The 25,908-nt window shown below is 37.5% G+C and overlaps 1 protein-coding gene across 2 annotated transcripts in view; it reads right to left on the bottom strand.

Annotated features, from left to right (window-relative positions):
- Nucleotides 1-563: 563 nt before the first annotated feature.
- Nucleotides 564-25,908, bottom strand: part of drd2b (dopamine receptor D2b) — a 70,844-nt gene continuing 45,499 nt past the window's right edge. Inside the window, exons 3-8 of one of the 2 annotated variants that reach the window (XM_067439952.1) lie at nucleotides 11,807-11,916; nucleotides 10,618-10,754; nucleotides 7,311-7,510; nucleotides 5,745-5,831; nucleotides 2,241-2,586; nucleotides 564-2,138 (exon numbers count right to left, since the gene is read on the bottom strand). In XM_067439952.1, the coding sequence (XP_067296053.1) occupies nucleotides 1,942-2,138; nucleotides 2,241-2,586; nucleotides 5,745-5,831; nucleotides 7,311-7,510; nucleotides 10,618-10,754; nucleotides 11,807-11,916 (1,077 nt within the window). In that variant the 3' untranslated portion in view covers nucleotides 564-1,941. The remainder of the gene's footprint in view (nucleotides 2,139-2,240; nucleotides 2,587-5,744; nucleotides 5,832-7,310; nucleotides 7,511-10,617; nucleotides 10,755-11,806; nucleotides 11,917-25,908) is intronic. The other variant, XM_067439953.1, reaches the window with a different exon arrangement.

The raw sequence follows: 25,908 nt of genomic DNA, 5'->3' as shown, positions 1-25,908 counted from the left end.
AAGCAGCACTTACAACCCGGTTATCCACTAGTGCGAAATGTGTAAAACTTGCAATGAATCCCCTGGTCTTAAGATTTTGTTCAGGAGTGTAATTTCATATTTCTAATACATAAATTACCCAATTTAAATACACATTCATCTTTCCAGCGGTGAAGTATCCCTTTAATATTTATATCTGAGTACTAGAGCTTACGGTTAGGGTAAGGGGCGTGACATTTCCCGAATGCGCTACGCACTGCCAATCACAACATACTGGGCGAGCTAACCAATCAAAGCACATTATGTATTTCCTAAGGAGGGGCTTCATCAAAACAGGAAATAAACAGTATGTTTGGGCCAGAGAGGGGAGAGAGGTACTGTAATAATGTACAATATGTGAAAATAATGTGTTTTTTTGAACAATCAAGCATGAAAGCATATTCCAGTAGACCCCAAAAACTAAATCAATGCTTATAGGGCATGAAGCAGGACCCCTTTAAAAATCTGAGATAATGTGTAGATCCAGCAGTGGATATTTCTGGCCATGTTTAAAATGGAACACAGCTTTTATCATTTGAAATGTCTTTTTTTCACAAATTATTTGTGCTTTATTTATTTTTTCAACCACAAAAAACGAACAAAAAAAACTGTCACATCAAATCAAACACCTTTTTCAGTAAAAATACTAGTCTCAGACAAAAAAACAGACAACTTCATTTAGCGCAGATAATATTGTGTACTTGTGATGTACACAAATAATACAAGAGACATACATTGGCTGCAATTTAATGTGAAGTACCAATGTAACATGCATGATCATTTTTGTCATGGGCTTCAATAAAACTATTTAATTCATATTTACATTATCCTTCATAGTCGGTAAGTCAAAGGCATTCATTTATGTTTGCTTAAAGGTGCACTCAGTATTTTATTTTATTTTTTAAAGGAAATTTTACAATTTCTTAAAAAAGTTTTACACAAAGTAATTAAAAAATATGTATATTCTGCTTAACGCTGTTGGTGGGTTGCCTCATTGGGTCAGAAATGTTGTGATCAAATTACCATACTACTTTGTCTTGGCTGTTATCAGACAATTTTGCTCAATAAATAAATAAATTACGTCTCACTGCGAACGGCAAATTTAAACAACAAACATTGCTAACTAAAAACGTTTCGCTAAAATTGCATAATTCTGCGCTCCAGGCCCCCAGGTGCCTATATAAGTTCAAGACGGCAGTGCAACATAAACAAAACCTTACGGAGTGCACCTTTAATATCTTTGGCACTGTCCCAAATGGCACACTTCATATGCACTTTCAGTCTTGTGGACTTACAATGGCTGGCGTTTGCACCTGTCCGTTAAATCCATGAAACTGTAGAGTGTCCCATTTGTCATTTGTCATTCGTAGGAGGACTGCAAGTGTTAAGGGGGCCATTTGGGTCAGGGCCTTCGTGTTCTGGCTTTATAAAACCGCAAATGGTATTTTCACCTTGTTTATGCTTTAAAATACTGTAATAAATATTGGAGACAAAATAAATACTTGAATAAACAGAGCTGTAAGCATTTTGTAACCAGTTTCTCACCCCTTAATTGATATAATAGTTGGTTTTTGACATTCAGGTCCCTGCTTGCATAAAAGTCTCTGTGGCAAGATCCAATTTCCGATCTCAAATTCTCTCCAATTCTTTAATCGACAATTAATCACATTCACACTCGAACTCCGAAGAGAATAGACAGGTGTTTGCGCACACACTCCACTGCCTGACATAATGGAGACACAAATAAAACTCTACTTTTACATTCATTTGAACCTCAATTTTCTGTAATGAGTTTTTTCCCCACTGTTCTGCATTAAAAGCGTGGCTTCGTAAATCCTTGATTTCACATGTCAGTGAAAGACGGCACTAACCTCTCTGAAATCTTCCATCTCTCCTCCTCTATGAGTGCAGTGAATAATGTCCTCAGCAGTGCAATATCTTTATGAAAGCCTTTCTGAACTCCACATTGAAAGTGGTATATATGATAGGGTTGACGGCGCTGTTCACATATCCCAGCCAAGTGAAGGCATTGTACATTTCCAGTGGCACCACGCAGCTCGTGCAGTGAGTTTTCAAAATGTGAGTAATAAAAAAGGGCAGCCAGCAAATAATGAAAACACCTGCAACAGAGAAAATAAGCTGAGGTACTCTGAGGACAAGACCTCAATAAAGGACTTATGGCTGAGCAATACTTCTATAAAATGACCGCATCGTGACCTCACCTAGAACAATGGCCAGCATCTGAGTAGCCTTCTTCTCTTTATGTTGAGATATCTTCCTCTTGCTCATGGTTTTGGTCACTGTAGTTCGCGTTTTGCCATTGGACAGTGCCTGAGTTTCAACAGGTTTGGCTTCTTTAGGGGTCTGGACCTCCTTGGCATGCCCATTTTTCTCATCTCCATTTGACTGACATTCCCCGGGGGAGGGAGAGGCATGGACGGGGCTTGGGTTGGCCAGCAGGTCGACGACCAGAGTGGATTCCTGTTTCTTTTTCTCTGGAGGGCTGGTGCCTGCCACGATATCTACCCCCACATCATCACCCTGGTGCAGGACGTCCTTTATCAGCTGCTGTTGAAGACGTGTTTATCATTAATTGTATAATGACACTTTGAATTTGTACTGTTAAGTGCTAGTAGAACAACATGGAAAAACAAAAAAATATATTATGTGTGAAAATAAGAGCATTTAAGCTGATTTACCCTGACATGACAGTTTCTGACAGAGGTAATTGGTGCCCTTATGGCCTCTCATTAACTATTCACATTTAAAGTAGTTGTTAAATCAATGCTTATTTAACACAGGCAGGCTGTAAACATGGATGTATGACTCACTGTAATCCAACTATAATCCATCTAATGTGATATATGACTCACACTAACCAAACAAACATGCAGTTCGTAGAAAGAGAAGAATCCACAGATGGAGTTATCTGCTATGCTATATTTTAACCATTATAAACAAGGAATAAGCTATAAGTATACTATAGTGAAACTTCTAAAACTTATAATGAAAAAGAAAACATTACTGTCACATTAATTATCATTAATTCTACCATGAATCTTTACCCTTATCTTCTACTAAACACCATGGTTTTTCCATGGTCCAACTATTCTTTTTTACAGTCCACATTCCATTCATAATGTAATGAGGAACATACTTTTTAACACAATTTAAAAGGCTTTCATGAACACTAAGAAAGAATGTGTCTAGTGGTTGTTTGCAAACCCTGGGTTATCTCATTCATGGGTAGCCTATATGAACATAAAGCATTCACATACGTTTTTGTACATTAGTATGAAGCTCCTAAGGGGACATGGTGATGGGTAAAATATGAGATGGGAGAAAAAAATTGTTTTTGCACTCAAAAGTTTTTCATTCCCTCTAGACACACTATGTGTTTGCTCAAACGACTTCAATGCAAATGCATTGTCATTTTTCCTTCAATCTCATATTTTTTCCATCACCATGTACTGTTAGGGTCTCTGAGTATTTGAATACTGAACAATACAAGATTAACTGCATCTAAAATATACATTTATTTAAGATATACTTCTGTATACTTTGACATAATCACATAGCTGGAAAAAATTATCAGGCATTATATAAGTGTGATGCTGTTAATTTAATTAATTTTTTTTTATACATAAAAAAAAAAATCAATATTTGAAACCCTTGTCTTTCCATGATTTTATGAACCTCAAAGGATTTATAAACATTTTGTTTCTTATTGTCAATTCTAACTGAATTGAATTCTAATTTTGCCAATCAAGAAGCTCTGCATTGTTGCTTATGTTGTACGTATCCGTGTCATAAATAAATTATTGTCACAAAATGATTTTTTTTCAACAGTTCTTACCAAACACTTCCCCCCATCTGCCCTCGGTCAGAAAAAGAAACACACACCATTGGTTGAGCCAATGTTGAGCCCACCATGCTGACTGCACTGAATTAGTGTCCAACTCATACAGGAATCATGTATGTCTTCATCTGGGTACAATAATTGCTGCCAGGATCTAGAAAGTGCCCTCCGTTTTATACTGTGTACACTGTATTGGAAATAACACCACATTTATTTCCAACATGAGGTGCATCAATTGTCCATTAATACCACTTACAGGCCCTGTTCCAAATTGCACCCTAAACCCTTGCGGTCTTTTTCTGAGTCCACACTTTCACAACGTAATGCCGCTTTGACTGCCGGAAGAAGTCTGCTGCGTAACCCGCACCAATGCCGGCTCAGCTGAAGTGCGCATCAAGGGCGCATATCACCATTAACTCTTTCCCCGCCAAACACGGAATTTTCTGTGTTTTCACTGTCAGACGCTAGGGGGCACTATTGTGCATCTTCTGAATGAGATACTGAATCTCCTGATCAAAACACACGCAAATAAGACACAGTGAAATGAACGATCGCATGTAATCATATGCATATGAAAAATAACCTGATCATCAATAAACAGCATATGAATCAAAACTGCCAAATGTTACTGAATGAAATGTGGACCCAGGACGAGCTACATGACTGTGCAAGCATTAGGAGTGTTGATGGACTCTATCTACTCCATCTGCGTTTGATCGTCGCTCTGAATCTGATCTGGAAACAGTCTTTCACAAAAATTAGGTTTTCTCAACTTTTTGTTCAAAATTTTGCTTTTTTTATGAAACCTACCCATATTCAAGTGTTGATAAAAAAAGGAATGCATGAAGCTAGAATAAATTTTTTTTTTTTTTTTGTTTAAAAGAAGAGGGTCAGCTCTTTATTTTGATATATTGCATGCTCAGATATTCATTAAAAAAAATATTCTATGGGCTATTCAATTTTTGTGCAAATTGTCAAAAACCCTGGCGGTGGCTGGCAACTTTTTTTTTTTTTAAATGCTGGCGGGGAAAGAGTTAAAGGGGGCGCTCGCAAGCACCCTTCTGAGACCTAAAATGACAAATGGGACACCCTGCGGTCTCGTGGACTTAACCGACAACGTACGCAGCGGCTATTGTAAGTCCACAAGACCGAAAGTGCACATGAAGTGTGTCATTTGGGACAGGGCATTTTATGAACTATGTGGCATCCTATCACAGTACTACTCTTGAATTCACAGAGCTCTTCAAAACATGTAAATGCAACCTGAATGGGTAGGGGCTTAATTTTATACACCTGTGACAATGGGTCTGATTCAAACGCTTGAATTCAATAATTAAGAGGTGTGTCCCAATATGAAGTTTTGTCCATATTGTGTATATTATGCCTTCAAGATTCCATGTTTAATTCTATACGTTAGCATTTATATGCCATTATTAGTCATATTTACAAACAGTTTCCTTCTCTAAGTATATCCTACACCTTTTTTTTCAAGTAGATGAGGAGATAAGAAAAATAATTACAATATTAATTTCAATATTAAAGACACTGAAAATGCACTGCACTGCAATGGTATTTGACATACAACACTTAAAAACAATGGTAACCTAAAAAAATATAACATCTAAATTTACTGATTTAGTCAAAAATATTATGTAATATAAATGAATCAGCCTAAATATTTAAATTTGTACCACAAAATGTATGTGGTACATTTTGTTTTATAACTGCACTCTTCACCATAATGAGACAGAGTACTGAGGTATAATGGATGTGATTGTGGTAATGTAAAGGCAGCTGTGTACATTAATCTACAATATTTTACAATATAATAACTTGTTGATTTGTTTTATAAGTAAAACTGACTTACTGCTTTCTTGGGTTTGGCAGGCAAACCACCGTTGGTCTTAATGATAACTGTGCACAGTTTCACATCTTCAGGATGAGTGCACTTTTCCTGTGGCAGAGGTAAAACGGATTTGATTCAGCATGTGGTCGACGTTACATTTCAATGACAGCATGGAGCCTTGAAAATAATTCCCAGGTATATTTGGTGCCTCTTGATGACACACAATGCATATACATCCACTGAACACAAAATAGCCTTTGTAGCACTAAAAAAGAAAATGCTTCAGTTGTAAGTATCAAAAAAGTCCTTGGGACTCTTTAAAACTAGATGACTGAACCCATAGATCCAAAGTGGCCATTAAAACAGCTGGTGAAAGAAATCAATGATGAAAGAGCGCAAAGGTCAGAAAAAAGAAATAATTTGTAGCACTTCTGTATTGTGATGAAAATGGAATAGGAATAAAGTGTAACCGGTATATCATATACGCAATCTGCTTTGACACATTGATTGCACAGGGAATTGTTTAAAAACCTTACAGCTCAGGAAAGAATGTCTTCTAATTGTTGGCATGGTGATGGTTTCATTTGCTTTAATGGCTTAACTCTCACAGTGTCCAGTGGGTAATGCATATTCAACAAAGGCTAAGGCAATGCCCCATAACAAAATACACAATGGAGATACTGAAATGAGACTAAGACTGTTAGTTATTCTGGGCTAATCTGGTCACATTAAAAAAAAAAAAGGTTTCTATGTTTTTACCTTTCCGTTTTTGTCCTGTGAAATCTGAGCTTTTTGAAGACACATACATTTTTTTCAAATTTTTATGTGATGACACGTTAGATCTACCAGTAGATATCTATGTTTATGCCGGTATGTCCTTGCTTTGTCCTATTCACATTTCACATTGATACAAATTTCATATTACATTCCTGCAGAGACGACAGACAATCTGTCCTATGACAAATACGATGGCAATTGCATTTTAAACCATACATGGAATGACAATTGTGTGACCTGGACATACCAATAAGTGATGGGATATTTAGCTAATAAAATTGTTCCAGAAATAATAATGTAAGAACTTTGTCTGTTCCATCTCAATCAGCTTTTATTATGTTTTACGTCACATACAAAATGATTTAAACGTTTCTGACATTTCAGTGTGGATGAGAAACGCTTGGAAAATGTTTGAAAAAGCTAGTGTACTAGATAGATAGCATATTTAAATGAAAAAGCCATTTTCAAATGTAACCGGATTAATGTAGATGTGTCCTAAAGATAAAACTTTGAATTAATTTTCATCTGCATCCCTATTATATCTGCCATTAACCAAAATCAAGCTTTCAATTAAACCTACAACACTGATTCTAGGGGAGAGTAAAGGTTTTGGAGTAACTGAAACTCAAGTAGTGTCCTGCAGGTTCTGGTATTATCCCAGAGATTTTATAATTAACGCTGACAGATACTCTCCATATTTTCTAGAAAAAGGCCAAGTCCTTTCGTAAAATGACACTGACACCATGTCTTCTCCTGTGGGGAGTGCTGGGTATTTTCCCTGAGGCTACTGTCTCACATGATGCACATCACCTTGAGAGAGGGTTGAGCATCAGCATCTGTTTTCTGGCAGCTCCGTTTAGTGTTGACCCGTTTCCGGCGCTTGCGAAGAACTACGTAGATCTGCACGTAGACAAGGAGGGTGATGATGAAGGGCACGTAGAATGACATGATGGAGGAGTAGACAACGAAAGAGGGGTTGGCAATTTCACACACGGCACCATCCCGTGTAGCTGAGAGAGAGAGAGAGAGAGAGAGAGAGAGAGAGAGAGAGAGAGAGAGAGAGAGAGAGAGAGAGAGAGAGAGAGAGAGAGAGAGAGAGAGAGAGAGAGAGAGAGAGAGAGAGAGAGAGAGAGAGAGATGAGAAATATTATTACACAATTAATTATGGTTGCAAAACTAATTAGTTCATTGAGGCACTGGCAAACGCCTGTATGGGCAAATTTCCCATAACAAGTGCAAATTAGCTCTAGATTATAATTTGATTAGAAACATGCTGGAAAATGTATAACAATGTGACAACAGTGTTCTGGAAAATGGATTATACAGTATGAGAGTACATATATAGAATGCATTAAAAAGTGACAGTAAAGACGTGTCTGGTTATCACCAGACAAAACTCAATTTAAAATTGAACACTGGTCTGGGCAGTCTGCTCTGTATTTTCTACTGCACAAGAGGTGTGATCTACAGGCTATGACCCATCGCTTCTCTATCCATCATCATGTTAAACCTGCCAATAGTGGGCCAGATTGATAATCCTTTCTGCGATAAGTTCCCGCAAAAGTGTAACAGAAGCAGTATAAATGAATGTACAGGTTTCCAGACTGACCCTTTGCAGTGACACTCATATATTTTACTCAGGTGCTGTCCATTTCTTCTGGTCATCCTTGAGATGGTTCTACACCTTCATTTGAGTCCAGCTGTGTTTGATTATAATGATTGGACTTGATTAGGAAAGCCACAAACCTGTCTATATAAGACCTTACAGCTCACAGTGCATGTCAGATCAAATGAGAAACATGAGGTCAAAGGAAGTTCTTGAAAAGTTCAGAGACAGAATTGTGGCAAGGCACAGATCTGGCCAGAGTTACAAAAAGACCACCTAAGAGTTCCTAAGATCACAGTGGCCTCCACAATCCTTAAATGGAAGATGTTTGGGATGACCAGAACCCTTCCTAGAGCTAGCCGTCTGGCCAAACTGAGCCTTGGTGAAAGAGGTAAAGAAGAAGCCAAAGATCGCTGTGGTTGAGCTCCAGAGATGCAGTCAGGAGATGGGAGAAAGTTGTAGAAAGTCAACCATCACTGGAGCCATCCACCAGCCAGGGCTTTATGGCAGAGTGGCCTGACGGAAGCCTCTCCTCAGTGCAAGACACATGAAAGCCTGCATGAAGTTTGCCAAGAAACACCTGAAGGACTCCAAAATGGTGAGAAATAAGATTACCTGGTCTGATGAGACCAAGATAGAACTAGAAAACCAGGCACTGCTCATCACCTGTCCTGTACAGTCCCAAAAGTAAAGCATGGTGGTGGCAGCATCATGCTGTGGGTGTTTTTCAGCTGCAGGGACAGGACGACTAGTTGCAATCGAGGGAAAGATTAATTTGGTCAAGCACAGGGATATTCTAGATGAAAACCTTCTCCAGGGTGCTTTTTACCATCCAACCTGATATTACTAGAGAGGATCTGCAAGGAGGGATGTCAGAGGATCCCCAAAACCAGGTGTGAAAAATGTGTTGTATCTTTCCCAAAAAGACTCATGGCTGTATTCAGAAAATAGATAGATCAAAAGGGTACATCTAATAATTACTGAGCAAAGGGTCTGAATATTTAGGACCATGTGATATTTAAGTTTTTCTTTTTTAATAAATCTGCAAAAATGTCAACAATTCTGTGTTTTTCTCTCAATATGGGGTATTGTGTGTACCTGAATGATAAAAATCAACATAGTTATTTGAGCCTCTTTGGCACTGATAAGAAAAAAATGCTAGTCTATTGCGCCGGCACGATAGCCGACTCCTGGGGGTTAATGAGAAAAAAAATGAACTTAAATGAGTTTAGCAAATGGCTGCAATATAACAAATAGTGAAAAATGTAAGGTGGTCTGAATACTTTCCGTACCCACTGTATATATTTTTGACCAATTAGGTTACTTAAGTTCAAAATCATTGGCTGGTGCTTGCTACTTTTTGTTTTGGGCATACTAAAGCGTAAAGTTCGGAGAGGGTGTATATACCAAAAAAATTATTCTAATAAAAATAAGTAAAAAATAAGTAAATGTCGCCAAAAATAAGTAAATGTCGCCAAATGTCAAAAAGACAATCAAGCATATTTTCATTTTCCATATGCATGAGTAAAGCTGATGGTTTTTCTGATCAAAAGAGACCCCGAAGATGGAACTTCCAATAATGAGGATAGCAGGAATCAAGAGCAACGGGAGTTAGTTCATTCATATTCAGAAATCGATGTAATAGTAGAGGCATTGACATCATATTTGGTTTCAACATAGCTAAATAGATGTAGTTAGGGCCATGCGGAAGCCTAAGTATGATGCTCTTATAGTTGCCATCACCATTTAATGGTGTCATTGTATGTTCTGTGAAAACTAAAAATTGTACGGTCGGTCACAGCAGCTTTTCATTACTGTTTTTGATCAGTCAATTATTAATTTACAAATCAGGCACAGGTCATTATTTACAAACCTGAATGTTGTGAATTGTAGAATACAAAAGAATCCTAAAACAAGTCTAGAGATGATGTCATGAAATCTATAAATAATTATGTGCTATTGTCCCTGTGGTGCTTTGTCCTTTTTGGAGCTTGATAATTTTTCCCCCAAACTCTTATCAGTTTAAATATGCACTATATTGTCAAAAGTATTGGGATACCCCTCCAACTGATTTCAGGTGAATTCAGGTGTTCTAATCACTTCCATGGCCAAAGGTGTATAAAATCAAGCCCCTAGGCATGCAGATGCTTCTAGAAACATTTGTGAAGAAATGGGTCGCTCTCAGGAGCTCATTGAAATTCCAGCGTGGTACCATGATAAGTTGTCACCTATGCAATAAGTCAATTTACTCACTACTATATATTCCACGGTCAACTGTTAGTGGTTTTATAACAAAGTGGAAGCAACTGAGAACAACAGCAACTAAGCCATAATGTGGTAGGTCAGGTAAAATCACAGAGCAGGGTCAATGTGCTGAGGTGCACAGTGTGCAGAAGTCTGCAACTTCTGCAAGAACAGTGCGTAGAGAGCTTTATAGAATGGGTTTCCATGGCCAATGTCAGATGCAGTGTAAAGCATGCCGCCACTGGACACTAGAGTTCAGTTATTTACCTGTGTTATTTAATCCAAACAGCAGGGGGCAAGAAATAGCGAACGAAAGCACCCAAACCACCGAGATCATTACAGTGACACGTCTCTTGGAGCTGTAGCGTGTGTTGTACAACATCGGCATGGCAACAGCTGTGTACCTGCATGAGAAGCCCAGAGGAAAAGAGATGAAAAGTGGGTAGTTAGGATGTGGTAATTTCAAATTTAAGCAGACAAACAGAGGAAGAAACTTTAATGGTCACACCTGAACAGCTGCCTCAGCTACCAGCTGCCGTTATTGTACCATCATATATCTTGCTTTTTTAACTGTAATGAACCTAAAACTCATCATCATTTCCAAAGCTTCAGGGGTATTCCTACTCTAACAAAATGCTTGAGTTCACTAATCATGCAATATGCTATCTGAAAGTGTTGTTTATTAGTGCTGTCTGCATTGTTTTAGCACTCAGTTTAGCACTCAATGTATTTTACATTGCAATTCCCTGATTTATGCAGCAAACTATACTGTAATCTGAGACTTTATTGAAATTGTGCAATTTCAATCCAGCATTGAAAAAGTGCCTGTTTATAATGCTCTTCTCTTTCAAATGGTCATAATTTGATGAATTACTGCTGACATGATCAATAAAACTGCAGACAAACATCTCTTTTTTTAAACTAATATTCAGTATAATGCCTTTTTTCTATGGGAAGGAATAGCATGTTTAACTGTGGAAAGCAATTTAGCACCTGATTAAACTGAATTGCAGGTGTTTAAAGAAAAAGACAAATGTTTATTGGATTCATCCCTTTGAATACACTACGCCTTCTCCCCAAAAATTATAATTGTATCACCATTTACTCGCTCCCATGTCATTCCAAACCTGTATGACTTTCTTTCTTCTGCGGTACACAAAATATGATATTTTGAAGAATGTTGGTTACCAAACAGCTTTGGTGAACACTGACTACCATTATATGGAAAAAAAATATTGATCTTTTTTACTATCTTTTATTTCTCTCCCTCTCCTGTTTTTAACAACTAACTCAATTGACCAGTTTACATCAACAGGATCCAATATGTCAATTTCATGTCAATTTCATACAATAACCCCTCATCCCACGGACCACTGGAAGATGTGCGATTGATCTATGGTATTCTTGCCATTTAGGAGAATCATTACACTTTTCATGAACTGATAGCAGAACTTACCTGTCAATACTAATAGCACACAGATTAAGAATGCTCGCTGTGCACATCATGACGTCCAATGTGACGAAAATGTCACAATGGATCTTACTGAAACGCCATTCCCCCACCACCTGCAACACATGCACATACACACAATCAGTTTTGAAAAGACAAGTTCAATTATTTAGGACAACAAGAAACATACTTTAGTAATGATGAAGAATATTCACAGGGAGAACCTGTGAAATACAAATGTTTTCAGTGGTTAAAAATAGTTAAAAACAACTTTTACTTTTTTGCATACAAATGCAAATCTGAACAAATTATAAAGAATAGGCCTAGATGAATTCTTGCCGTCTCAGAGAGAGTGCGAGACAGAAAAACATAAAATGTTTAAATGAGAGATGAACAATGGCAGTGCAGCTATTTGATTTGAGATTACACTGTCCTTATTTCATTCATAAAATTTACACTCATGTATCATACCATACAAGCTCTAAAATATTTCAATTGACATCAAATAGTAGAAAATGTGTATGATGTAGTTGTTTAGTTGATATATCTCTTATCAAAGCTCTGTTTTATGAGCGCAGAGATTGATTTGTGATTACGCTTTGCTCATTTCATTCATAAAATGTATAAGCCCATGGCTTACATGTTATTTGGTATAAGCCATAATGCTTTTCTGAAAAAGGTATACTTTGAGCACATTCCTAATAACATTTTAATATATACTCAATTTTTCAGGAAAAAACTTCTATGTTCTCTAATCAGCTATTTTAATGTACGAGTCCTCTTATTGAAGGTTATTGTTTGACATAACTCAAATATAGGACAACCATCATGCACGCTGGTGTCCTCAAGGGTCCAGGAAGGGGAGAATGGAGAAATCACCACACTGCCATATGCACTGGTCACCATTTGTTGGAGGGTTGGAGCTAAACTCTGCAGCACAGTGGCCCTTCAGGACCGAGTTTGCCCATTCCTGATATAGGGGTATTCAATGGTTATGGAGGCCCCACCTCAATGCCTGACACTCTAGGCAATCATCTACTCTGCCTAGGTAGTGGCAGCCCTGCCTGGACCCATCTTGACTGAACACATGATTCCCCGGCACGATGAAGACAACAGATCTTCTGTTTACACTACACCCACTGTCTACTTTTTGCTTCTCCTTTCACAATTTATATTCCTTTTATTTAACATTTAGTATTGTTGTTTCAATTAGAAGATATTTTAATAAATGTTTTAATTATTATTAAACAGACATATTTATTAAATATGAAGGAAACAAAATGGAATTCTTGTGAAATTTCATAAACTTCCTTCAAAAGCCCCAGCCACTTCCGGATTTATCAGAATAGAGAGACAGATACAAATAATTTTGAGATTGTTACAATTACAGCTATTAGCTCTGCTGCACAGCCCTAATTATTATAATTTAAATAAATTTTTCTTTGAGGAACAGAAAGTTTGGAGAAAATTGTTAATTTGAAACTGATATATACCGCCACTATACAAGTTCTTCCTTTCGCATTAGAACTCTACGCTGTACACTTCATCATGAGATAACGCTATGGGAATGCTCTGCATGAGCCAGTGTCTGAAGCATGTGTGCTATACAGCTGTCTGGCTACTGCCAACTGGCAGAGTATATGGCACCCAGAGAGAATGTCACCAGAGTCTTTGTCTTCAGGAAGCCATTTGTCTGTCTGTGCATATCAACATTTATTTCTGTTGTGGCTAAGAGTAAAAAAAAAAAATATATATGTTTAGCAAACCATATGTCTAGCAAATCAATTAAGTGTGTGGCCATGTCAGAGGTACATAACACCAGACGATCTTCATAATATTTGTGTTATGTGCCTCAGAGCGGAGCGCACTCAATCAGCCCTCAAGGTGAATGGTTGTCCTCATTCACTCCCACTTGACACTTTTCAAGGGGGATGGCAGCCAAGCATCTGCACCTTGTGTATTAAGTCCCTTGCTAGGTCTTCAGCTCTCGTGCAAAATCCGGAAATCTGCTCGATGGCTTCTTCCAATCTGGCATAGAGTATGCTATTAGGTATAGAGAGCAGGTTTCACTGTTAAGCGCCCTGCCCCATGGTCTGTCATGCCCTTGAACACCATGGAGCTCATGTATCACACAATTGTTCTCGGACACCCACAAGAAAAAAGTTCTGCTCAGATGATCTGTCGAGAACAAACTGCAAGAACTCCCAAACCAGGGCTGCAAGAACAAAATAATGTAATTTTCTTTTCACAGCCCTGGGAGAAAGAATTTTTTCTATGTTCTTGCGGAGTATGTAATAGCCTCTATTTATCTCCGGAAGCTAGATCTATGGAGGTAATCTGGATATGCTCTCTGATATAATGGGTGTTGAAGATGTGGACTTTCACTGTAATGTGGCCGCGAAGACCCATTCCTCTACCTGCTGCCCTTCTTAGTGCACAAATTATGAAAAAATAGTCACATGTTTATTGTTGCCTGTCCAACACTAGGAATATGGAGTAGATATGGATGCAACTCCTTGGTAATACTTAAATAGCAGACCCAGATAAAGAGATTGGGCATTTCATTCTGTCGCAACCCACTCTTTCATCTGGTGCCCTCCAGTCAAGAATACAAAGGCAGTTTAGAGGTGATAGTGATATGCTCCCTTTATAACAGTTGAGTTGTGATAAATGTGGATGATAGGTAAAAACACAACTTGCGTGCCACATTATCACTGTTCACCCTTCTCCCTTCTGTGATCACGTCAAGAGGCTAGACAGTACAGGAAGATTGGGCAATACCGCTTTAGCATCCCACTTCCTTGGCTTTAGCTCTCTCTGTGAAGCATTTATCTGCTTCTTCTTAGTCCTAAGGATAGGAGGGGATAAAGGATAGGATGCTTAATAGTGTGCTTCCTAATGGCACACCAGTCAGAATAGCTTTGAGGACTATGTACTATACAATGCAGTTATGCACACAGCAAATCTGAGTTTGAGTCATGGCTCGAGGTTCAGACTTGGAGCCAACATTAACCGCAACTAAAAAGCCAGTTTGAGTCTGTCAGCTATCTAGATCCTGATTCAGTGATAGGTCAGGGAATATGGGTAGTATTTGAGCTATGGACATAACCTCAAGCTATCTAGTTTTTGGTCGTCTGTGAGCTATATGGCAATGCTTTTGAATACAGCTTGTCTTACTGGATAATTTACAAGCACAGTGAGCAGACAATCTGTCAGTATGGCAAAATGGATATTTCGTTCCAATAGTGTCAACTCAAGGCCCAATGTAGAGTTCCACCTCGAAAAGGAATGTCTCAGGTTATGACTGCAACCATGGTTCCCTGAGAAAGAGAATGAGACACTGCGTTGCATTGCCATGCTTCGGCATGCCTGTTGTGTAGCACATGTGCTTCAGACACCGGCTCACCAGTAGCATTCCCATAGCGTCAATTCATGATACAGTGTCTTGTTTCCATTCTCAGTCATAACCTAAAAAGGTTCTAAAATAAAAAGTATATTGTTTTTTTATATATATGTATTTAAGTATATATTACATGTAATATAGGAATGTCAAGTTGTTTTTCCACAAAACCTCTCATTTAAAGCCATTGTGTATGCAGAGATTTGAACACCCCACAGAGCATTCGCAATACTGCTGTGAAGCCATTAACACACACACAAATCAGTGTGACGATAAAAAACTCCCTTTCTATTAAATATTCAGGTTAGCTGTTTTAAAAAGCAAAATATAAAATGATAGCTCACAGAAATGTAAAAGAGCTAACAGCTTTTGAGAGGTGGGAAATATATTCATGCCAATGTAATGTTGTATCAAAGACTATTTTCTCAATCATAAGATTTAAATGAATGAATGTATTAGATGTGATTTAAAGGCATTAGCATATGGTTCATTTACTTCATGTAATTGTACTATATTTGATATAGGCTAATGTATTATGAAATGGATTGCATTAAATTCCTTACACAGTAAAATCTGATCAAATTTTTAATTATTCATAAAAAAGAGAAACACATTCAGTGATCATTTAGCTTTAGTTTTACAATTTATTTCCTAATGCAGGCTTTAAAGTCTAGCTTTCAATTCAAGTGCATTCAAAAATCTCTTATTGGAGCTCTTAGCTCTTAGTATGAATAAGTCAAGAGGTACTTTACTGTATTTGAATTATGCATACTTAAAATGCTAAGCATATAATACACTAATTATGTGTATTTTTTCTATTCTTTTGTGCATTACATATTTATATACTAATTTATGGCCTTGTCCTATGCAGATTTCATGAATACAGATATCCAGTTTGTTTGTTTGCTTATTTACCCAAAACACAATTTATTTCGACTTAGTCAAACTATTAGTAAAGCAGACACAATTAATTACTTTTGGTGGTGGTGGTGGTATCATGTTAACTTGTCTGTATTCATGGTAAAACCACTGAAATTGTGTATATAAGATGTATTTATATATAGTGATCTAAAAGTGTATTTAATGGATATCCCTCAAATTGTCAAATTTTTAAATAGTTAAAAATTTTCACAAAAGGTTGATCTAGGAAGTTCTCAGGTTTTATACAGTTATATTATATAAAGCTCTACCATATTTGCTCAATAAAATTGAGTTTCATAGTTTTAATAGTAACAGGTTTGGGTAACAATTTAGAATACTGTTCTGTCATTAATGCATAACTACACAGGAACAAACTATTAACACTATTAACTATTAGCATTCTAGTACCTACTACACTGTAAAAAAAGGTTGTTTTTTGTTGGTTTAACTTAAAAAAGTAAGTTTCCTGGTTGCCTTAATATTTTGAGTTTATTGAAATTAAAAATGTTTGATACAATGAAGGAAATTTGTTTAATAAATAGAAACTCAAAATATTTTTGTATTTGAACCACATAAAAAATTTGATAAATCATGAAAATAACACTATTTGGCATGTTTCACTGCGTTATCAGAAAAAAAACACACACACAATTACCCAGTATGCTTACAAAATCTTTTAATAATATTTTAATAAAGGTTGTCGAATCTCAAAAAATTGTCATTGTATTAACTCAAAATTTTAATTTCAATGAACTCAAAATTTTAAGGCAACCAGGTAACTTTTTTTCTAAATAATTTTTTACAGTATATTAACTAACACAAAACTTTAACCTTCACTTTATAATTAACTATACATTATGAATTATTCATGTTAATTGTGAATCTGTATATAGTAGTTCTTAGTAGTCCCCAGGGAGGTATAAAAAATGATATTATTTATTAACTAATAGTGAACTACCACCTACATATTTGCTCTATTACTTACTAATTTGTTAATTAGAGTTTATTCTTGGTTAATTGTAGTTACTGGAGTGTTAATAATGTGTCCATTGTAGTTATTCATAACTATGGAAGAGTATTCTAAAGTGTTACGCAGGTTTTGCTGGCTCTGCGCATGCCCCGACAGAGAAATTGGACATTAAAGTGTGTACTGAAAATGTAATTTTGTTATCTTAAATAAAGATCCTCCTTAGAAAGTGTTTTCTTAATAGTGTTAAATGCCCTTTAAAAACTGAGAGCTTATTAGTACTCATGTGGCACCACATTAGACAGCAGTAGCTGGTACCAGGGGACAGGAGGAAGGAAGACTGAATAGAGAGCAGGATTTTCCAAAACAACTATACAGTAACAACCAGAGCCAGTCTGCTTTTTTCTTTATCTCAGGGGACATAAAGAATAATTCTCCACCTCTTTTCACAGCAACCTGTCATGTTTGATCTACCCATCATTTCCACCATCAGCAAATTGCAGAAATGAAAGCAGTCTTTGAAACAGACCGTCCAACAAGTTGACTGTTTTCCTAATTCTTATGTCCCCCACAGTCTGCAAACTTCTGGACTATTAGAGAAATACATATAAATCAAATGAGTACAATCACTCATGCAAAAGTCAAATGATTTTCACCTATTGGTTTAACTGGATATTTGTGCACACTGCCTGTAATGTTGGAATGCCTCATTTAATGTCGACATGAAACAATGTATTATGTGAGTTATACAGCTTCATTTTTTTTATTAATGGGGAATTGATTGGATGGTTGGTTGATCTTTGTGGTTTGCAATTGCTGTGATATCATATTAGTAACAGATTATCACACACTTGCGGCAGTAAACACACATTTTGATTAAAGATTACAAAGGGCAAATAAATACGAAAGTAATAATGCTTTGAGGGCTTCCGTGCTGTAACGTATGTTTAAATCTCTGTATCCCCTTGAAATACAGAAAAAGCATGTCCAGTAACAGTTTTTTTTTTTACTGTAATATGCTTTTGTTCTGTTTCAATAAGCAAAGCAAAAAACTAAATATTGAAATAGCCTGAATATTGAGTCTGTTAGATTGCTTACAGACTAGTGAAGGACCATACACGAATGGGACATGACCCATGACCAGTCAAAAATAACATTATGTGTACATCACTGTTAACAAACAGACTTAAGCCCTATTCGGACTGGATTAGATTAACATGGAGATGTGGGGGTAAAGTAGTTATTACCAGAGGTTCTCTGTGATTTTAGTCCCGTCTGAATGTGCCGTCTCTGTAATCATTACGGACAATGTCAGTGAAGATTACCGAGACTTTTACCTACTGTAAAAAGGTCCAGAAAAATGACCTTGGGTAATACTAATCCTGTTTGAATAGACCCGCTGTAAAAATGTATGGTAACATTTCGTCATTTCCTGTTTAAAAGTTTTTTAAAAATGCCAAATGCAAAAATTTGGACATGATCCTCCTGTACTTTGTGAGTAAAACATGATTAAATTAACTTTAAATGCAGTATCTGTTGAATTTCTTTTTATTGAACAGGGGCTCATTATTTGATTCTAAGAAAGGTGCAGGTTTGTGTTTTGGTTACTGAATAAGATGTCTGTTGTTACCATATGCACAATAGTGGCACACTTATTGTAGTAAATTACTCCTAGCATTATCTGCTGTAGCTGATGGAAAATTGGGTCTTTTTTCTCTGACATTGATTTGAATATTATTATATTGTTCTATATTAAGAAACACTATATCAGCTCATTCTTCAAGACCATAATAAAATCTCTAGAAAAATATCTGTCCCTTCTGCAAGAAGGAAATGATGAAGGTTTACGCATGGGAGTCATTGATTTGGTGTCATTGATCTCACTGCTTCAATCTAGCCACTTACAAATCCCTATTATGAAAACTTACATCCAACAATGAACACTTTGTGCAACATCATGTCTATTTTCAAATGCTAGTAAATCATGTCCTGTCAGCAGGCACTGCCAGCATAACTCAGCATTAATTCTCTCAATGTTCTTTTGCTCTTGTCACTACATCTTCAGCTTTTCTCAACACAGATCCCATTACCTTGACTTAGTTTTATGAATCAGTGCTGATATAATTAATCAGCCTTCCCTTTCTCTGTCCTCTCCATCATTAGATGCAGAAATCACAGTGAGAGCACGTCTACCCAAGCACATCTTTATAAAGCCATTCGTTATTTACAGGTAAACGTTGACAAGACAGCACTTATTTTACATGGCCAGACTCTCCATCTCGGTTGACAGCTCAATACAGTGTGTCTGCAACATTGTCAGGAAACTCTTGAGTGATTGAAGATATATATCTGATCTAAGTACCCATCAATCTCAAAGTCATAAAGGAACTGCCTCAGTTACCTCATCCACTGTATGTTGGGCCTAATCCAGACTCTTCAACAGGGGTTCTAAACTGCTACTACAGGGGTACACCAGTTATGGTTTGATCTCAAAATATTATATAAAAGGAAGTATGTAATTAGAAGAATATAACATTATGTTTACTAAAACTAGTTTTACTGGAATATCCACATTAAAGCTGCAGTCCGTAACTTTTTGCACCACAGTGGTTAATAAACAGATCTGCATGTGTCTTGCGGAAGAACATTGCAACCGGAGTTACTTCTCTCTGGTTATGTCTGTGGCGGATCACGCAGGGACTGTGCTCCTCCGCAGCGGTACCTACCAGTCTGGCCTGAAATAGTCCCAATCTAAATATTTATTATAAGTGTACCATAATGATTCAGGGTAAGACAAAAACACGGTTTGGAAAATGAATTAATGTTGTACATTCTCATTATATAATTTTAGTAAATCTTGAACACAAAAAAAGTAACAGACAGCAGCTTCAACTCTTTCCAACCCAGCGTTTAAAAAGAATAGTTGCCAGCCACCACCAGGGTTTTTGACAATTTGTACACATTTTTGTAAAAATTGTCAAAAACCCATAGAATATATTGCCCATAGAATTATTAGCCCATATAATATATTGTTTTATGAATATCTGAGCATGCAGTATGTATATATATATATATATATATATATATATATATATATATATATATATATAGTGTATACAATGTATACAGTCGTTGTCAAAATTGTTGGTACCCCTGGTAAATATGAAAAATATGCATTGTTTATCCTTTTGATTTTTATTTTAAAAAAATCACCGAAATCTAAAATTTCATTTAAGTAAAATAATTGAAAAGGGGGGTAAATCACATTATGAAATAAAAGCTTTTCTATAAAACACGTTGGCCACAATTGTTGGTATCCCTAGAATTTGAAATGAGTAAAATGTCTCTGAAGTATATTTACATTAATATTTACATTTTTTAGCACACCAGGGTGACAAGGAACATGAAATTGTCCAGCTATGATGTCTTGTTTCACAGGAGTATATATATAAGGAGGTATAAAAGCCTAATTCCCTTAATCATTTATCACAATGAGTGAAACCAAAGTATATAGTTCTGATGTGCAGCAAAAGATTGTTGAGTTTTAACAAAATAGAAAGGGGCTGTAGGAAAATAGCTAAAGCATTGAAAATCCCCATTACCACCATCAAGGCAACAATTAAGAAGCTCAATTTAACTAAAGATGTTACAAATCACAAGTTGTTTGGAAGGGATTCAAGAAAAATTCTCCTCGCTCATCAAGAAACAAACTCCAGCATATTCAGTTGCCAGACACGACTGGAAAGTCAAAAGGGACCTGGTTTTGTGGTCAAATGAAACTATAAAATAGCTTTTTGGCAGCAAATCTACCAGATGGGTTTGGTGCAAACAGGGATAAAAAGTACCCCATGCCCACGGCTAAAAATACAGCTGGATCTTTAATGTTCTGGGCCTATTTTTTTGCTGGAGGTCCTGGACAAATTTTTCAGATACATGGTATCATGGATTCTAGCAAATACCAAAAGATAAATCAAAACCTGATGGATTCTGCTAGTAATCTTATAATGGGCTGTTGTTGGATCTCCCATCAGGACAACGATCCAAAACAAACATCAAAATCAACACACAAATGTGTCACTGAGCACAAAATGAAGCTTCTGCCATGACCATCCCTTATTCCTGACCTGAACCCTATAGAAGATGTGTGGCTGAACTGAAGAGAAGAAGCACCAACATGGATCTGGGAATCTGAAGGATCTGGAGAGGTTCTGTATGAAGGAATGTTCTCTGATCTCTATTCAGGTGTTCTCCTGAACTCATCAGGCATTATAGAAGAAGACTCAGAGCTGTTATCTTGGGAAAAGGAGTTTGCAAAAAGTATTTAATAAAAGGGTACCAACAATTGTGGCCAACATGTTTTGGAGAAAATAATTTGTTTCATAATGTGATTTACCCCCCATTTTCAATTATTTTACTTTAATGAAAGGTTAGATTTTTGTGAATTTTTTAATAAAAGATCAAAAGGATAAACAATGCAGATTTATTTTTTACAGCCATATTTGATAATATTTACCAGGGGTACCAACAATTTTGACCACGACTGTATATAGTGGTGGACCTTATCGGCCTTAACATGCTGCGTTAACATGAGACCTCTATCGGGCGATAAAAAAAAAATAACAGCGTTAACACTAGAACTGCCATGACAGTCAAAATGACCGTCAAAAGTTTGTTGAATAAAAAAAATACAATCTTGCTGATTTGTGACTTTTCCTAAAAGTGTTTCTATTTTTACTTACAATAGATTTTAGATAAATTGCATAAAAGGCAAAAAAAATATGAGCGTTTCTACCTATTAAAGCCATTACGGTCATATTGACCGCTCTAAATCATGCGCAGCCACGCCGTTCTTTCCCTCGGTTTATTGTCTCTGTCAGCGTCTATTACTATTGTCAGTACTAGTAACATATGGTAATTTGATTAAATATACAAATTCTTGGACTACAAATTATTATTGCCTTTTAAAAAAATATTTATAAAGAGTTTATAAGTAGCATTTAGAAAATGTCTAATACAAATAATAGAATGAAGACAAATATGACTTTTGCCATGGCCTTGGAAATGCTTCACAATCTGGACAGTGATGACTCTGATGCAGGGGCGCTGTCTGAGGTGGAAAATGACAGCGACTTTTCCTGGGTGCAAGACAATAATTCATCCTCATCAGAGAGAGAGTCCATCAAAAGGAAAAAGAGGCGGCTCTCTTCCTCTGAGATTAGAGAACAAGCTGTTCCCTTCACAGCTGACGTTCCAAGTATTTATTTTGAATTTGAATTGATTTTTTATTTGATCAGGGACAATGCACAGAAAAAACATTAGTCTAAAAAGAAGAGATGTCATGTGCCAGGTTATAGCAAAAAAATTCTACCCGCAGTCCCTGGACAAACTTGGATGCCCATATTTTTACTAGTTCTGCTGTTCATATTATTATTATTTTATTATATTATACATGGCCGTCAGAAGCAAAAAAAAAGTGAGTGGGTCCTCTCTCAGATTTTTATTTTTTATTTTATTTTTTTACTGGAGTTAGATACCATATTTACTGAATACAAATATAACGCCGTTTAATAAACGATTGATTGGGCCAGACTAAATTACGGAAATCACTTCAGTTATTTACTGTCACTGTAGTGTAGCAGTAAGATGCATGTCATCAAGTTTTGACGCAAATCGATCGGAGGTTCAATCCACCTTTGCCACACTCACTCACACACTCTATTATTTATTGTAAGAACATGACAATGGCAATATTGCGGTCAGGACTCTCTTTTAGAGAGGGAGTCACTTCAGTCACACCCTGTCCTGGTCCTTTCGCAGGCTCAATCCCCATGGGACTCCCATTCCTCATCACACTTTGTGCCCGATCGAGTTCCTGAATGAGTTAGGAGGCTCGTCTTATTGAGAGCCTAATTTCTCATTTCTCATCCCAGTCTGAGTTTGACTCGTAGTTGTCAGCCATGCTTGCCCGGGCCTTCACGAACATCAGGCTAGACTGGAATCCTCCACCCTCTCCTGTTCTTGGCTGGATGATTGGTATCTTGGCTCAAAGGGCAACTCTAATGGAATGCAGCACCTTTTGCAGCCACAGCCTGCTTCACAAGCTCTTCCACCCTCACTATCCTGGACGGTGGAGCAGCCATGGGGTATATGGATGTTCCCCAGGCGGAGCATTAGATTGGGATGCATTTATGCCTACAATCCATCAGTTGAGAGCCAAGAACCCGAAGAAGGCTCTGAAGTGTCCCTTAGATGGCAGACCCAGGGATTACGTGAGCTGCTCTTTCCCAGGAAGTGGTATCCAGACCACTCCTTCCTCTGGTGGAGGACTGGGAGAAAAATATTTCGTTTCTTTTAATTTCTGCCGGAAAAGCAATGGTACCCACATTTTCAGAGATAAAAAAGAAGCTTCCTCCTCACCTGGGCCATACAACTTGCGTTGTGTTGGATGTGAGTGTCCCACCTCCTCATACTCACGACACACACAAATCCCCACTCAAGTCAATGTGCCACGTCACAAGGACATGCAGCTTCCTCACCCGTCACAGGACAAATCCAGTTTGGTTACACGGAGCTAGGTGGGTGTATCAGGTCAACCACAGGTTCAGAAGTGACGCTTCCAGATGTGGAGGCCAACACTCTGCTTCGCCTCTCTGCCACAGCTATGTCAAAAAACGATTTTCCCTCTGGTGCCACTTGTACAGAGCTTGGAAACATGGTTAGCCCTCTCCAATCTGTTGCACTGGCTCATTGGGACAGTCAGACTCAGCTATTTTATTCAGTTCGCCAAGGTTCAGCAGCTTCCTTTTTACCTTTGTGTTACTGAGTAATTACTATCTGGTTTAATTACAAAATACTTTTTCTGCAGTAGCTAATTTCATTAACATACTTTAACAGACAATGTTATTCCCAGTTACCATACAAAGGATGATTGTCAAGTCAATCATTTCTGTTGGGCCAAATTCTGGCCATTTCTAATGGTTGTATAATTAAATTGGCACTATGTACATGTAGACACATGTAGAACATTACAGTCCTTTTCACACTCCTTTCACTGCAGGAATGGAGGATAAGCATTAATATTTCTGGTTGGAGATGTGAGCTACTTTAGGCCTTCATTGTAATAATATTTTCAGAATACATTGCACAAGCCTGTATAATCATTCACTGTAAATAATAGGGTGACCACTTCTTTTTTTTTTTTTAGGGAGAGTGAAAGAGCAACTGAGCTGACCCTGCAAAGTGCAGACAAAGGCCATGTTTCACAGACATGATGCGGAGTGAGATAGACACTGGTAAGCGGCATGGCAATGATGCCAAGTGGGTCTCTCCTTTTCTCTTGACCTGCCGTACATTGAAAGCAAATTGTGTAGAGCCACAGAGTTTCAAAGTTACCACCAGATGAAAATGTCAGCATGCTTTTATTTTAGCCATGACAAGGCTTATCATGTATCTTTAATAATGCTGTGCTACCACTGATGTTTTTGCACATTTGAGGTTAAATTGAAAGTGGTATATGTTCCCATTGTCTGGTTTGATCTTGTGTGTTGTTTCCTGTATCTGTGCCATGTCTGTATTTCTTTGTAGTTCTTTTTTTTAGTCCGTGATTGTTGCCAGATGTGTCTTGTTAGTCTCATTACCCCCTGTATAAATAGTCCTTGTGTTTCTCTTGTTGCTTCAGTCAATAAATGTTGCATCAGTCATTAAATGTATCATATGTGTTCGTTACTTGTGTTTCCCTGTTTTGATTTGGTTACTTTAATCTTTGCACTAAGATACTTTGTCTATGCTTACCTGCCTTTGCGTAAATCTTGACAGAATGACTGACCCAATAGCAGGAGTCTCATTTTTCAGCTTCAGTATGAGCATTCCCTTAAAGGGATTTTTTGTGATTTTATGGAGCTGATGTGGGTGCAAGAAGGCAGCATCCCAAGCCCAGAGGTCCAGGCGCTCATAAGCCTAGGGGGTCCTAGCACTTTCAAGCCGGTTGATCTTGGAGGACTTTCTGTTGTCCTTAGTGCTTCCAGTGATGGTAACCTCCATTTTGTGTATGAGTGGCACACACCTCTTCCAAGATGGTGGCATCTGTTATTACCACTGAGGCTGGCTCTGAATTCTCTGTACTCCCTGCCACGAAGGTTGATTTTATGCCCTCTGATGGCCCATTATGGCCATGAGACTGTCTCTGAACTCTTTGTGCTACCTGCAATGGCCAAGGAGGGTTGCTCTAAACTCTCTGTGCCCTCTGTGGACTCTTACAGCCACAGAGGTAGTTCTCACCTGCTCCACCTGCTCCACCATGTTCACTGGCTGCGCACTGGGTACCTGCTCTGCCTGCTCCACTGGCTACCTGTTCCTCTGACATGGGGAAACTCTGTTATATGTGCCCCATGTCTGGTTTGGACTTTTGTCTAAAGCCCTATTCGCACGGGACAAGTATTATCTAGGGACCTCTGGTGATTTGTAATAATTGCAGAGAATGTCTGTGATCTTACTCCCATGCGAACCGGCCATGTCTGTAATTTGTAGAGTAAAAATTCCCCCACAAATTACCTACCATATTTCGCCGAACACCGAGGTCCTGTGATAGTAGTCCCATATGAATAGACATCTCTGTGATTGGGCCAGGATTAGGCGGATCGTTTTAGGCGGATCGAAAATGTTTGCTAATTTTTTTTTTCCTCTGAGCATTTCTATCTTTATCTTTCATGAAGAAGGGAGTCTGCTTTTATAATGCACACCGTTATGAATGCCCGTGCAGCGACACGGATTATACATTCACTTAAGAATAAGTATCAATTTGGGAGTAAACTGATTGAATAG

Source organism: Pseudorasbora parva, chromosome 3, assembly GCF_024679245.1.
Source record: "Pseudorasbora parva isolate DD20220531a chromosome 3, ASM2467924v1, whole genome shotgun sequence".
NCBI classification, from domain to species: Eukaryota; Metazoa; Chordata; class Actinopteri; order Cypriniformes; family Gobionidae; genus Pseudorasbora; species Pseudorasbora parva.
Note: the sequence above shows the minus strand (reverse complement) of the source record. Positions and strands in the feature narration are given on the sequence as shown.